The sequence below is a fragment of the Siniperca chuatsi genome, linkage group LG22 (assembly GCF_020085105.1).
Source record: "Siniperca chuatsi isolate FFG_IHB_CAS linkage group LG22, ASM2008510v1, whole genome shotgun sequence".
In the NCBI taxonomy this organism is placed as follows: Eukaryota; Metazoa; Chordata; class Actinopteri; order Centrarchiformes; family Sinipercidae; genus Siniperca; species Siniperca chuatsi.
Genome location: NC_058063.1, coordinates 22,772,125 through 22,788,080, shown reverse-complemented (window position 1 = coordinate 22,788,080; position 15,956 = coordinate 22,772,125). Strand labels below are relative to the sequence as shown.

General features: G+C 38.7%; 1 protein-coding gene across 2 annotated transcripts; it reads right to left on the bottom strand.

Annotated features, from left to right (window-relative positions):
- Positions 1–1,081: 1,081 nt before the first annotated feature.
- Positions 1,082–14,715, bottom strand: LOC122870134 (complement factor I-like). Of its 2 annotated transcripts, XM_044183953.1 has the most exons (18): positions 14,468–14,715; positions 13,195–13,262; positions 12,958–13,111; positions 11,592–11,655; positions 11,302–11,470; positions 9,876–10,066; positions 9,683–9,790; positions 8,338–8,451; positions 7,742–7,777; positions 7,560–7,580; positions 6,932–7,077; positions 6,673–6,776; positions 5,677–5,733; positions 5,451–5,555; positions 4,453–4,628; positions 2,947–3,048; positions 2,722–2,870; positions 1,082–1,774 (listed from the first exon to the last, which is right to left on the bottom strand). In XM_044183953.1, exons 1-18 carry the CDS (start codon positions 14,543–14,545, stop codon positions 1,706–1,708), a joined length of 1,911 nt encoding a protein of 636 aa, XP_044039888.1. In that variant the 5' UTR covers positions 14,546–14,715; the 3' UTR covers positions 1,082–1,705. The 2 variants fall into 2 exon arrangements, with proteins under 2 accessions (XP_044039888.1, XP_044039889.1); XM_044183954.1 differs by lacking the exons at positions 13,195–13,262; positions 14,468–14,715 and adding an exon at positions 12,098–12,188 and having other exon boundaries at positions 12,958–13,003.
- Positions 14,716–15,956: the final 1,241 nt, after the last annotated feature.

Genomic DNA, 15,956 nt, shown 5'->3' with positions numbered 1-15,956 from the left:
TCCAGTAACCACATAAACACAAATATGTAGGCGGCAAGGTGACTGAAGTACTGAAGGTCGTGGTTTGAACCTGACCGGGCTGGTTGCATTCGTTTCCTTCTATTGGCCAGAGAAATGCAGGTCAGGTAAATTGGGGACTCAAATTTGCCTGTAGGTGATAACAAAAGCAAGTGTGACTGTGAGCATTGACCTTTTTCACAGAAGACATTTTGACTGTAAGGAAAAGCATAGGTGTAAATAATAAAATGAATCATCCATTTAGCTGCTTCAGTTTCAGAGTCCTGGTATTGCACATGTTGCCTCACTGTCACACTGTCAAGGTTAACGGGGACACTTTAATAGAGCGGAGCCATCATTAATGTTATTAGTAACACCTGTGCTTTTTTACTATGACAAATCAAAATGTCGCCCTATGCATGCTGGGACAGGTGACCCTGAACAGGATAAATGGATGGAAGTACAAATAAGTTAATGTTCAACGTTGTATCAATAAAGGATCATTTCAAAATCACTGTGTACTTATCTGTGCGACAGCCAGACTTTGATGCTTCAGCTCTGTTCGTCCAGGCAACGACCAGTCTGGTGATATTCTGTATTTTTCTTCTCATCAACAAATCTCATGTGCAGATCCAAACCAACACTGAACGTATCTACTAACAAGTATTGTGTGTGTATCAAAGCCTGATATATCTTCTTCCTCTGTGCCACAGAGCTCCATTGTGGTCCAGAAACTATTAAACGCACATCAGTTAGCTACACTGTTGCACTGGGTGATCAGCTGTTTTAGGAAATTACTGAACCTTTTTCAAAAAATGAAACTATACTGTATATTTGTGAGCTGTTCTTAAAGATGTCTTCAGTCGAAACCAACATATTTGTGTTTCTGTGGTGAAATCCATTATTGTTGTTTCGGGTTACCGGAGTCTGGGTTTTCTTACATGTACACACAACCACAAAAATAACCCACCCCTCCCGCTACACACGCCTACACACACACGATCAATAACATGAATCAATCCGAGGTACAGACTGTGTATATGTGTTTGTGCGTCCACATTGTCAAGACAAAGGAGAGACTGACTGGTGACAGTTAGTTTATTTAATGCACATTAATTAACATGAACAATGCTAACAGTAGCAATAATCGTAGAAAATGTTTCAGTCGTAGTCATCTGGACACTGTTTTCAGAATCAAGACGTTTCGGCTCCCATCCGGAAGTCATTCTCAATTGTGAAAATGGTCTGAGAACTCAAAAATTTAAGCTACTCTGTGTTACTTAAGCCCCGCCCTCAGGAAGGAGTCTTCCTGAGAAGCAATAATGCAAACCAATTAAGTAATCAAGCATGCAACAACAGTATTTTATTACTTACCAAATTACATAATATTTTTTTACTGTACATTAATAAAGCTACACACAACAGATTACGGAAATGGCTTTTTTACTTTCTACAACAAAAAATTAATAACTTTATGAATTACAGTGTCTGTCAGTACACAGCTAAGGTGAAACACAGACCCATGGGAGAAGTTTGCCCTCTAGGCTTTCTACCAGAAAGCCTTACTACTTGGTTAGGTTTAGGCACCAAAACCACTTGGTTAGGTTTTGGGGGGAAAAGCCTTTCTGCCAGAAAGCCCTGAACTTCTCCCACGTGCAAAATACAGTATGAATGTAATCCTTATGTAGTGCATTGTTTGAGTGTGTTATTAGGAGTTGAACTTAGTCACAGCAGGCCAGCCTGTATGAAGTCTGATCCACTCAAAGTAATGAGCAACCTGGAAGAGAGAGACATAAAGAGTATTGTCATTCTTTATGAACCTACTTCACCCTATAATACAAAAATGTTTGACTGGAAACAAGACTAAGAGTCTACAGCCATGCTAGCAGCTCTGTGAGACAGTGTTTAGGCTCAACAGTTCTTTGAGCTAAATGCTAACATCAAAATGCTAACATACTCACAATGACAATGCTAACATGCTGATGTTGAGTAGGTATAATGTTTACCATGTTCACCATTTTAGATCTGTACATTTTAGATCTGTACATTTCATCATAGTCTCCCCATTTGATTATGAGTTATTTTGGTGCTAAACTGACATTTTGTCCTGAGGGTGGAGCTGGACGACAGCTCAGGGAGTGCCCAAAATAAAAGGGAAGCAGAAACGTGTTATATTTTCACCTGAAAGAGGAACTAACTCAAAGGTTTCACCTCTGGTTTGGACCATGAATATCTGTTCCACATCACATATCAGTCTGGCCAGTAGATATCGAGATGTGTTGTTTGAACCAAAGTCTGAACAATTAAAACACAATAATCGCAGGTGACAAAGAACACCTGGTATAATGGATATACTGGAAAGCACCAGTTACGTAATACTTCAAATCCACATTTCTATATTATATAAACAGTTTGATAAATACTTGGCGCTTATAGAATGGATCTCCTTGGTGGTGATTTAAAAGATGCTGTTCCTGTAACATATTAAGGTGTATGTTTGAACATGATGGTCACTACTTCCTCATTCTTCAGCTCCACCACGACTTGCCCAAATTTTCAGCTTCCAGTAACAGATAAGATGGCAGGAGAATAGTAAATACAAATCCAGGTTTCAAACTAGTCTCTTCAGCGGACACCAGTGGTTAAAATCCTACCATCATATTATACATTTTACCTGTATTTCAACCTCAGGAGAAACAAGTAATTTGATGGTAAATATTTTACCTGTGTATAAACTCCAGGAAATCCCGGCTGGCCACATCCCTGCCCCCAGCTGACAATCCCCCACAGGTAAGAAACACCAAGTTCATCCTCACACACCAGAGGACCTCCATTATCCCCCTGACAGGCGCCCACACTGCCATCCAGATCACCTGAACACATAAACAAACCTTCCATGGAGACTTTTCATAAATAAACACTAAGGCACTGATATACGAGCACACCTACCTGCACAGATCATGCCGGGTTTAAAGCTGTCATTGTAGATTCTCTGACAGTCTTCAGTGAGGGACACGTTGGCCCACTGTAGGACCCGAGACAGTCTACTATCTACAGAGAGATCAGTCATCAGTACCATTGTTAGGATATCAGAACAGTGTATAATGTGTACAACAATGGCTCACATGGTAAATTCAGCATAATGCACTGAACTCTATCTTTAGAACAACAGGGACAACAGACATTTATCATGACAACAGGTAGACATGGATGAAGTGTTGAGTTTGCAACAGCAAATTAAAACACAAGCAGATAAGATGGAGGTTTCTTACTAAAATATGTTAAACAAAAAACACTTACCGGTATCAAATAGAGGAAGTTGGAAATAAACCCTGACTCTAATATACGTAAGCCGGTTTCAGATAAAGGCGTGGTTCTCTCTGCAGTTGAGGTCAATAAAGGGCTCAGACACTGAGAATTTACAGTAAATTCATGACAGGATACTTCTAAAACTAATGTCTGAATTCCCATCAGCATCAGCTGTTGGCTTACACTGAGATTAATGCTAACACAGCATGTTAACTCAACATTATAAACTAAACTATGATTATGTTGACATGCTAACGCATTGTTTATTGGTGTGAATGCAGGTTTAGCTATGTTCTTTAACCTGTAAATTGATTAGTCTTGTCTTGAACAGTTTCTATGCTGCATCATGCAGTGAGCTGTTTTAGTGAGTTACAAGCATGTAAAAATGACAAGAATCCTGTGCGGCTATATGGTTTTGAGACACAAAATTAAGTTGACATGTTGTGTCATATTGAAGGATGTGAATTTATTTGATGCCACACATAGAGGGCTCAGGGGACAAAATGCAGGGTCGTCTGGCAAAAACCACCTGGCAGGTGCTGAGTCAACGCAGTGAAAGATTAAACCAGGGTTGGCCAAACTTCAAATTCTGAAATTTTCAGGATTCACTCGTTATCTTCTGTCTTTTCAGTTCCGCCATGTTTAATCAACGGAGGTAAATGTTTTCATCGACTAGTAATCCATCATTGTAGGTCACTGAAAAGCCTTCGAACACATGGATCGGTTACTGAAACTGACCTTCCTGCATCGTATTTCATGTCTGGCAGGTATCTAAAACAACACGCAACCTCAGCCAGTGAGCAAACATTAACTCAACCTTTAAGATTGTTATTTATTGATTCATAATCAGCACTGATGTTGTCGCTGAACATACTGTAGATGAGCATCAGTAGCAAAACTATATTTCAGCTTGAAACAAAGCTGCCTGAAAGACTTCATGTTCTTGAATGTGCCACATTATGTTCTCCATTTTGACCACTTAACTTACCAATTAACTAACAAACTCTGTAACTAACCTTCTCTCTCTCATGTGACCGTAGCATTATTACATACATTCAGCAGAGGCCACATTTGGCTAACCACTAACTAGAGAAATGAAATGACAAGTTAGAAGTAGATTATTAGCACGCTGGCATGCTGTTGTACCTGCATCTTGTCCCCATCCAGAGATGGTGCAGGTGTGGTTGGGATGGAAGAGCCTGGTTGTCCAGGGAACACAGACAGGGCTGACTGCAGGGTTGTTACTCAAACATTCCTCTGAGAATGGGAATTTCTTCAGCCGCACCAGGGCGATGTCGTTCTCATGGGTGTTGGGTTTGTACCTTTATTTGAGGCAGTGGGTGATTTAGACATGATGGTTAGTGCCAGTGTGATTTCATTATTTACATCGTTTAAGTTTTAGATTATTGCTCTCATCTTTACCTGAAATAATGCTTTGCAATATTTATTTTAATGATGAAGGGCAAATAACAAATTTGCCGTGATAAATGCTGCAAAATTCAGTTCTGTTACACCTGACCAGACCAGACATGATGAGTGTCCCTTTTCCGTTAAATTTTTGCGTTGTTTTTTGAGCCATGATATCAGACTTTTGAGCATCATTTATTTATTTCAAATTCACAGTATGCTGACGACATTTTACTTTATGTATCTGTTTGCCACTTTTAATAACTGACAGAAACCTATCCTTATCATAGCCTTACAACCAGTAGAGCTTCACCACCTTCACTTTCACTATCGATCCAAGTGACATTTATTGTCATTGAATTCAGATCAGAACTTCGCTCTCTCTACAACATAATCCAATATTAATTCAGGATTATAATAAAATGCAAAAACACTAAAGTAAATTGTTTTCTTTATAAATTAATATTTTGCCCTGAAACAGCTTCCTTTTTTAATGGTTTCTTTTTCCCCTCAAACACTGTTTTCTGTTGGTGTTGATACAAACTGCTGTAAATTCCTGTGGGAAGAGAAGCAGCCACTTATTAGCCTTCCTAAGAAAAAAGCTAAACCTTCTCCAATATATAATTTCAACTAATAACTTTAAGGTTGATCGCCTATCAAGTCCACCCTGGCATGCCATACAAGCAGCACTAAGTTAACCTAATGTAATAAATGGTCATAAAAACACGTATGCATACCTAGGGTGGACGAGGACATCCTCAACAGGAACAGTTTCTGTTGTTTCCTGAAATTTATACCTGTTCCACACAGAAAACTTTACAGTCAACGCAGCGAGGTTTGGCCTGCAGGAGAGAAACGGGTGAGAGACTATGACAATCAGTGAGAGAGAAAGACAGACGACAACAAATCAAGATAAAACTAAACTTTTGAGTTCACTACATAGAGAATTAGACAGATAATTACTTTAGGCTGTCTGGGCCAGAAACTCCATCTTTGGTGATCGAGAGAGAGGGGTTTGTCCTGGAAGAGAGAGAAGGACGAGAGACTTATTACTACCACTAAGAGAGAGAGAGGCAAGAGCCTATTATTGTCAATGACTATTACCAAGACACTGTCACTTTTATTGCTATTTAGTTATTCTTTCATTTTTACCACTACTTTTATTTTTTTCTCACTTTTTATTTTGCGTGTACATGTACTCTTTTGAAAAAATAATTGTGAGTTTGGATTGAGAAAGGTGCTATCTAAAGCAAGACTATGCGACATTTGCTGAACAGCGGCCACTGTGGCCACGAGTAAAAGGCAAGTAGGATAACATCCCTTTATTTCCCAAGACTCTCTTGAGTCAGTTGCTTTAAACACAGCATGATTAGTCAACATATAATAAGGCCTGGTCACACGACATTTAAAACTGTGAAATTTTGCGGTAAAATAAATTAATTTTAACGCCATCGCTTCAATCAGTGGATTCTCTCGCTTGGGGGCAAAATAAATCTTACGCATCAAGTTCAACTTTGGTGAATTTGGCACACAGATTCATGTCAGCTGTTAATTTGCAAGAGGAAACAAGTTACATAATCTCTATTTAATTAAACTAGATTTCATAAGGGATGTATAGTAGTCATACCAGGATAGAAGCCACATGTCATGCAGCTGCTGGTATCACAGAATAATACCATAATCCAATTAGGGCTGCAACTAACAATTCTTTTATTTGTCGATTATTCTGACGATTATGTTCCCGACTAACTGATTGATTATTTGGTCCTCTAAACATCCAAGGTGATGTGTTTAAATGTCCAACAAACCGTCCAAAGAAATTCAGATTACAGTGATATAAAACATCAAATCGTCACACTGGAGAAGCCTGTCTGCCTCTACGACTACAACTTTCTCCTGTCAAGTGTACAATTACAACTACTAGTGTTGTCACTGACAGTAGTATAGGCTACCACTTACCCGATGCAGTGAGCAGCAGTGATTACCCAGCAGCCTCCGATATAAGCTCCTCCACAGTGAAACCTTCTGTTCATCCCTATAACAACCTGCCACTTGATCTGAGTCTGCACACAGAAAAGAAACTTACTGTAGACACAGTTCATTGGCCAGATGTCAGCAGCTCCACCATGCTCTCTGCTGGTTTAGTCATTAGCATGTGGTTTATGGGGTAATAAAGATAATGAAATCAGATTAGAAGACAGTTTTGTGTGTAACTGACCGGTTGTGTTGGCAGTCCTCCCACCACTCTCTTGAAGCGGCCTCCTTTTCCTCCCTCCTCTTCATCGTCAGCATCATTCACTCTGGGTGTTTTAGTAATCCCACAGTTCAACTTGGACTCCAGATGCACTCTGGAGGCCTTTGTTTCTACACAAAAACATAATTGAAACTATTACTTTTACATTTAAAGGTCCAACTGAAATCACAATTTGCCATCCCCCTTTTTTAAAAAACAGACAACCAGAAGTAATGCTAATGTTATACAATTACTACTCTGCTTTTTTTTTTAGGGCCAAATGATATGATTTCCTCATGGCCCAGTATCAGATAACCTCTGATTTATAAGCAGTATATCAACATTTAATAAATCTAGCTGATACATTTTATACAAGTGTTAATTAATGTACAGTATTAACAATAACAATAGTATAACAATTATGAATTCTCCTATGCAGACATATTTCATATTATTGCAGCTCTGTTTTACTATACTGTCGTCCACAATAATAAATACTTTAATAAACTTATTTCTACTCACAACTGCGTTATATTGTGTTATACTACTGGTATACTGTAGTTACTACCACTAAACATAGTATTATTATTTAAATGTAATTTAAACTACATACCACTTTTAGGAGAGATGTACTCTGAAAAAAAGAAACAACAAAAAAATATGTATCATCAACTTCATCGTCACAAAAACAACAAGACATTACTGACTGTGAGTGACGCCACAGTAGTAACCATGTTACCATAGAAACAAGAAGCGCTGGTTGTTACATGGCAGTGAGTGGGTTACCGTGGTTACCTGTGTTCGTGAGAAGAGGGAGCGACGTCTGTGGCTCTGTCGGAAATAGAAACATATATTTGTAAGAAAATACCTGGCACTTAAATCCTAAATGTGTTTTTCCTTCGTCGCTCATTACTGCCCTCTAGTGCAGAAGAGCAGTAACTGTATGAATGCACGCTAACAGTCTACGGTTCGAACCAGCAGCCACTTCTCACAGTGTTTTCAAATCACTGATAGTGAAGTCGTACTCTTCTCTGACTGATGACATTCCCATCAGCCTCAGCTATACTTTGTGTTTACTGCTAATTAGCAAATGTTAGCATGCTAACATACTGAACTAAAATGATGAACATGCGAAACATTACCATTTAGCATTTAGTTCTGCCTCACAGAGCTGCTAGCATGGCTGTAGACTCTTAGTGTTGCTTTTAAATCCGTGCCCATATTTATCATTTTGTAACCATGGTAACGCGTACATATGAGATACCAGTCAGTTTGTTTGTGAAACACTGTGTGAACATGAACCGAACCAAATGAACCAAGCTACAGGTGTGAAAGTGTCCTGAAATACCTTTTTGAGTGTGTGTGTGTGTGTGTGTGACTGTGGTCGGTACTTGTGTGTTTCTTTGATTCGTCCTCGCCATCCAGACAGTCGATCAGTCCGTCACCGACAGCTTCTTTATGCAAACACACACCTGTGCTGCAGCGGAAAGCTCCGTTCCTGCATTCTGACATAAAGACACACACAGTAATTCACACGATCAAAGATGGAATATATGGTTGTTAAACCTTTGTGTGTGTGTCTGTGTATCATGCGAGGAGTCGAGGGTCGTCTAAGGTTGTTCACAAACTGAGAGTCGTAAAGATCCCGTGTGGGTCATTAGGCCACATGGCAGCCGTGTTAAAACCGGCGTATGCTGGAAATGATCTAGTTTGTACAAAGTGTCGTCTGACCACGTCTAAAAGCAAGAGCTGCTCACAACAAATCTGTGGATTAGAACCGGGTCATGGTTTTTTCACAAGCCGAGCGCCATATAGTCCCATTATATTAAAAAAACGCAGACATCTCACACCAAAACAATCTAGATGGATAAACAGCTGTACAGGTGAGAGGAGACATATGTGTTTTTGATTTGAGCTTGTTTGCAGTTCCAGGTGTCCTGTCAGAAGTTTTGTAGACGCGCCTTTTGTATCGGAGGTTTATGGGGAAAATGCTTTTTGGGTCACATGGGGTTTTCTTCCGCTGCAGTACCGTGAGTGGCCACTGGGACAATCTGGCAGTAAGGCTGATTGGTGGCACCATATCCCACTCTCATAAGACGATCCATGATTTACACATTGAACAAGAAATGAACTCGAATACAATTTGGAGGTATTTGTACTTCACTTGAGTTTTTTATTTTATGCTACTTTATATTTCAACTTAACTACATTTCAGAGAGAAATATTGTGCTTTTTACTTAACTAAATTTATTTAAGAGCTGTGGTTACTAGTTGCTTTGATGAGATTTTACACGCAAACCATATGATCAGTTTATAAAATATGATCCATTGTTACAGATTAAATATAAAAGTATATGAAGTAGTTCAAATTAGCTCCACTGTGACCAACGACAACATTAAAGTACCACTTCCACATTAATACATCAATAATAATGATCCAGTAATATAATAGTATAACACTGAGAGTGGCCGCTTTGCATTATGAGGACTTTTACTTTTGATACTTTAAGTACATTTTGTTGCTTATACTTTTACGTAAGGGATATTCTGAATGCAGGACCTTTACTTGTGCTGGAGTATTTTCATACTGTGGTGTTGCTACTTTTACACAAGTAAATTATTTAAATACTTCTTCCTCCTTGCTTGACTCATGTGACCCAACGACTCTCAATGTGTGAACGAACCGAAAGAGGTTAAATGAGGTTAAAATGTGCATCACGTGTATCTCTGTCTTACTCTTGCAGCACATCTCGTCACTGCGGTCGCCACAGTCGTCGACTCCGTCACATGTCTGACTGAGAGACACACACTTCCTGTTCACACACCTGAAGTCACACTCCTCATCTGAAACACACATACACAAACATCACTACTGATGACAGAGTTGAATCAAACAGAAAAGAGTAGAAAAGAGTTTGTAGTAGCCGACCTGGTGGCTGCACACAGGTTGCCGTAGCGACATCCCTGTTGTCAATACTGGTCTTGTCGTAGATCACACATTCCGCCAGTGAGTTCTCATAACCTTGGCAACGGACACTCACACATTTGCCCGGCAACTGCTGGTCGCCATGGTAGCTCGCCAGGGAAACGTATGACACGGTACCAGTAGATGCGGCACCACTGCACACACACACACACACACACACATACATTACACACACGGTCAAATGTAGTATCACAATATAATTATTACTCTAATGATAAAATGTAGAGATTCAAACAGGTTTGGTGTTGTGCTCAAAGACAGTTGTTTCCGCTGGGTGGACAAACTGTCGACCAATCAGAGCTTAGTAGGCGGGATTGAACTTCATCTTCAGACAAAGCTAGCTAGCAGGCTAGCTACCGCCATGAAAAAGTGTTGCAGCTGTACAGGCTGCTGTAAGCTGACCAACAGAAATCTCTTACATCGACATACTTCTTTGATCAACGTGAAAAATGTTAACTGCTCATAGCAGCTTAACAGCTTCTTTGTCGACTGAACATTACGTTGGCAGGATGTCAGTCATTACTGATTAGTTAGGGCAAAACAAAACAAAATAACCCCCCACCCAAACAGAAATCGGCTAACATGAACACCATATCAGACTTGATGAATGAAGTAAAAACGGAAATTCAGTCTGATTATCAGGCTGAAGTAAAGTTGGTTTTCAGGTTATTTGCATCTCCTATTCTGGTGGCCATATTGGAGCTATTTGAACATCTGATTTGGATTATGTCTGTCTCAAAAAAAGGTTAATTTCTGAAAACACTTAAATTATGTTAAGTAGAAATCCTGGCTCTTCATTACCCCCGGTTGAGACCCTAAATCCAGGCCCACTTCCAGGCTAGCTTTCATTTCACAATTGTATAGTTTGACTCTTTCCTGTCTGTCTTCTAAATTGAATATCGAAGTCGGCATCTCATGAAAAGAAGAATCATCATCCAGTAGTATAAAGTTTATAGTGATTAAGTTAGTTTCACAAAAGATAAAGTTAAGCTAAATGTTAATGTAGCATGAAGCACAAATGTTGTTATTTTGGTTTAAAATACTTTTGTGTTTAAAGTTAAGTATGATGGTTCATCCTTGACCTTGAAAATTGTAGTTTGACAAAGCAATCCCAACTCAAGGTCTACTTACTAGCCTTTTCTGGAGTTTTCTACTGTGCTGCTACATGTAACCATGTGATACAGTAAGCAGACCTCGAGTTGAGATTGTTTTATTAAACTACACACTGATTTAGAACGGTGGTTAAACTACTGAGCATACCGTGTTTGACATGTCTCGATTACAATTTTGGACACCAGTCAATCAATTAATGCATATGTATATATAGTGTTTTTGTGCATTATTAAGTGTTAAATTTATCTCCTCTCACAGTGGGTGTCCGTCCTCCTTGCAGGCCACGTTAGCAGCAGCCATGTCCCACAGCTCCGGACACACCAGTAACTCCTCCCCACCTCCTCCAGTGCTCCCAGTGCCGGGAACAAAGATCCTGACCACTGCTGTGCCTTGCTCTACTGAACTTCTGAACTTTGGTTGATCAGCTGAAGTGAAAGAAAGATGGAGGTCACAGTAAATATAACAGTGATACAAACAGTAGAAGATGTTATGAGGCACCATGAGGAAAGTATAAATTCGGAAAACAAGATATGTTTGAGAACAAACCTGTGCAGGTTTCCCCAAAATGGGACATGAGGGGTCTCTTGGACTGACAGGAAATAGCCATCGCCTAAAAAATTAATAATCTTTAAACAAATAGGAAGATTTGCAGCCCTGAGAATGATTTTTTCTGTGTTATGTTCACAAACATTCAGTATGATTTGCTGGTGGATGGTTTTCTGTATTTTGTCATGTACTTAATAGTTGCTATTCAGCTTTTGTCTTAAGAGATTCCAAGTTCCAATTTACATGCACGATATTCACATGAAACCAAGCAAATCCTTGTGTTTCTATAACTTCTTACACACCAAGGACATCATTTTGTGTAAAGGAGAAACACTTTTGGAGTTATGTTGTTTTTCCCCAAAATTTTGCTGTCAGAAATTAGCGTTTTACCAAAGACATTCATCTCTGTTTAATGACGTTATGAGCTTGAGGACAAGGCTTGAGTTTGTCATCGTTTCTCAACCTTCTGGTCTACATCTTATTTAGTGAATGATCTGAGTCATTACCGCAGGCTCAGGTCATCTTTATCCATCGGATACAGGTGACTGACAGGAACAGGAAAGAGTCCTCTTTTTGCTCAACAAAGGTTTAGTGACCCTGTAAACAAATAAAATCACAATCCTTCTTCAAACTGCCAGTCCGTGAAACTCACTACCCACTTTGCTTCGCCAAGAAAATGTCTTCTTTCTTTTGTTAAGAAGCATGAAAAGCAAAATATCATCATCACTGCCAGAGCTTTGAGACTCCATTGCTGACTAGATGCACGAAAAGAAATAGTACATAAAGAAGTACACAAACTTGGAGCGTATCGTTCCTGTTTGAAATGTATCCACACTCAGTTTTTGCTTTGGTTCGAACCCAGTGCACAACAGCTTTTAGTCTTTTTACAGTGTAAATGTAGTTCCCAATATGCAGATGATGACATGTAATTATGAGAGGTTTAGCTTAATTTCTGTTTCAGACTATAGCTGGTAGAAGAGCCTTACTTTGGTTTGTCCATTTGCTTAACTGGAACATGAGGCAGTGTGGTCTGGAAGAAGTGTTAGTGTAGATATTTAATGCAGAGAGGTAAAATGTGGAAATCAGACATCAGGAGAAACAGATACTTTAAGGCCTTAAGCATTTAAGGCAACAGTAGCCTGTTTCCAGACTTCTGAATTGCTGCCCACAACTCCAGTTTCCCTGGATGGAAAAACAATCAAACCAGTCAGAACCTTTTAGGCGGGACTAAAAATGGGGACATCTGGATTTCTTTTGTGTATAACGGGTGTTCAATGTTCAGTCCTTGGTAAGAACGGCTGCAATGAGAAAACTCAGGCAGAGGCTGGCTGTGTCAGTGCTCAGTGGCCACAGTACATGTAGTTACCTGGCAATAGGAGCGGAGCTGCTTGTTGCCGTGCCCACAAACATAGGCCACGCCCTCTGTGGGACACAGGTAGGCCGGTTTACAAGAGCAACCTCCGTCAACGCAATACTGCCACGGAGGACAAAACACCAGGTCACATGATTCACGAGTAAAACTAAGAAACAAAGACATAGATTAAATTAACATTGTATCTGATAAATAAAACATGTCCAGCCAATCAGTGAGCAGAGCACTTACTTCCTTTCAAGACACTCGATTGGTCCCAGAAACTCGTCTGTCTTTGGGGTGGAGCTTTGTGTAGAGCGCTGCAAGGAGGAAGTAGATTACAGGAGAATTTCAGTCCAATAGATAAGAATTATGCTACATTAAGAGAATAAATAAACAAACAAACAATCTTACAAAGCGGAGGAAAGTTCAGTATTTTGTATTTTGTGACATTTTTGAGAAACCTTGGCAGGAGAAGTTGGCAGGAGTTTTGTGATATTAAGAAAAGCTTGCACTTTTTTCACTGTCTTAGAAAGCCTTCAAACTCAGTCATTTATTTATGAATTGTATGGAAGTTCACTCTCATGACCATGGAGCCCCAAAACTGACAAAAGGCAGTAAAAGATTATCAGACGAGTCAAAAACATAGCAGAATACATCAATAAATAATACTGTTATATAATCAAAATGGGGTGTAAAAATGAATTTAAAGCTTTCTACTTTCCCTTAACCTCCAATCACTTGGTAAGAAACAACATACATTTATTCTACTTCTCTGTTTATAGATTACAAACTCATTTTATTTGTCAACTCTTTAGTTTTCCTTTATTTATTTTAGCATACATTTAATAATTCAACTATAAAAAGTGTTTCACATTTTTAACCAAGTGACTGGAGGTTATGGGAAAAGTATAAAGCATTATATATCTTTTTGCACTCCACTCCATACTTTTTATTTTTGCAACTTTAACTGTCTCTTGTCTCCATTAACGGACAAAGATCATGAGATAGTGGACCTCTGAGTTGAGATTATTTTGTCATTTTGTCACATTTATGAATTAATTCAAAGAATACAGAAAAAAATAGGTTTGGCTTATTAGAGCCTCCATACAATGCTTTGTAATTTGGTGTAAAGCACTATAATATACTTTGCTACTCTATAGTATATACTACAATGTATAATAACACTTAAGAGTGAACACTGACACAAACACATGTATAGTGCAGTGTAATTTAATCAAATCAGTTCCATTAATTCAACAATTAAATTGTTTGACACTGTGTCACAGGTGTTAATTCATCACTATGGCCATTTTTAAAGATGTAGTTGTAGTGTAGTTGAACTGGGTTGCATTATATTATAATGGGTTTGTTTGGGGTTTTTTTTCCATCAGAAATCATGTCACAATACTGTACAGCTTGCTTGCATAAATCTGGCTTAAGTCCCACATATACGGAAGAATAGTGGTAATAAGTATTTAAATGCTTTGAATGCCTGTACAGTATACTAACATAGATAACTTACCATGACAGAGTGAGAGATGAGAAAAAACAGCAAGAGAAGAGAAACTCCGGCAGATGTCATCCTGGCAAACACAAACATTAACAGACTGGTTTCCTCCAAAGTTCTCCAACTGCCCGAAAATATCCTTATTGTCCTCTGAGAGACAAATACTGAAAACAAACTTTTTCCTGAAGCAATAAGACTAAGAGTTTATATAAAGGAATAATTTGACTGACAGACTGATGATGTCTGATGACATGTCTCCTATATTCGCTGATGATGTCAATCATTAACTTGTCTTGTCAGTGTTGACAGACACATACACACTGTGTTCTGACATGTTAAAGTGCATTAAACTTTAAATACACTTCAAGAACAATTTCTCCAACTCAAACTACAGTAACTCCTAAAATAAGGCACAAAAATTTGTTAAATGTAGCAAAATTTAACTTTGTCTTAGTGCATGTGCAGTGTGGTTAATAATGTCTGATTGTTGGTGAAGCTAGCATCCTATAATTAGTATAAGTTAAAGCATGTTGTATATCATAAACATGCCCCGGCTATCAATCCAAAAAAATGAAAGTTGTTAGTCATGTTTTTAGCATCAGTGTAGTTTCATCTTGTTAGTGAAACCTTCAGGCTCTAGGTTAGCTGTTATTGTTGTATCTTGCTATTTGAGAAGCTAAAATGCTTTGAGTTAACAAGCAAGCTAGCCTAACTTTGACTGAGCAACGCTGTTTACCACAGCTTCCGGTCTTGTGCTAAGCTAGGCTAAACACATCTTGTACCCATGTACTGGACGCACAGAGCTGAAACTTATATTGATATCTGACTTTTGTGTAACTCGGAAAACAAGTAGAGGACACATTTCAGTAAATTTTTTCACTGACAATGTTAGGTGACTCATCTGTACAAAAGATGTTTTGAAGAAAAAAAAATGTAAGTAAAAAAATACATAACATAATAATGGAAGACAACTCTGACTCCCAAGGTGCATTTCTGCAAGAAACATCCAATCAGTGATCTGAAGCTCAAGATTGCACTTTGTAAATCAGTTCACTTTCAGATTCTGGGTCAATTTTGTATGAACGGAGCAAGTATGGCGACATGTTTTGTTCAACTGCAACAATGAAGCAGTCTGAATTTGCTACTGCTCTGATTCGCACCTCTTATTGGCCTCTTCTCCATAGCAACAGCAGCTGAGACTCATGGGTATTGTAGTAGGTAGGTATTGATTCCAGTATGGTAAAATAAAAGTCATGAATTACATCACACAAATACAAATGTGTACAAGTTAATGTTCAACACTGTTTCAAGAAAGCAGTTTCAAAACCCTGTGCTTTTTACTGCTGAGAAGTGCCAAAATGAGTCACTGATTTGATGCTTATATACAGGTTGAATTAATCCCAAAGATTTGAACAACCAAAATTAACATGGACCACACAAGTAGGTCATTATGAAAGAAAGTTTTTCCACCCTGGCAGGCAGAAAACCAGAGAAATAAGAGAGA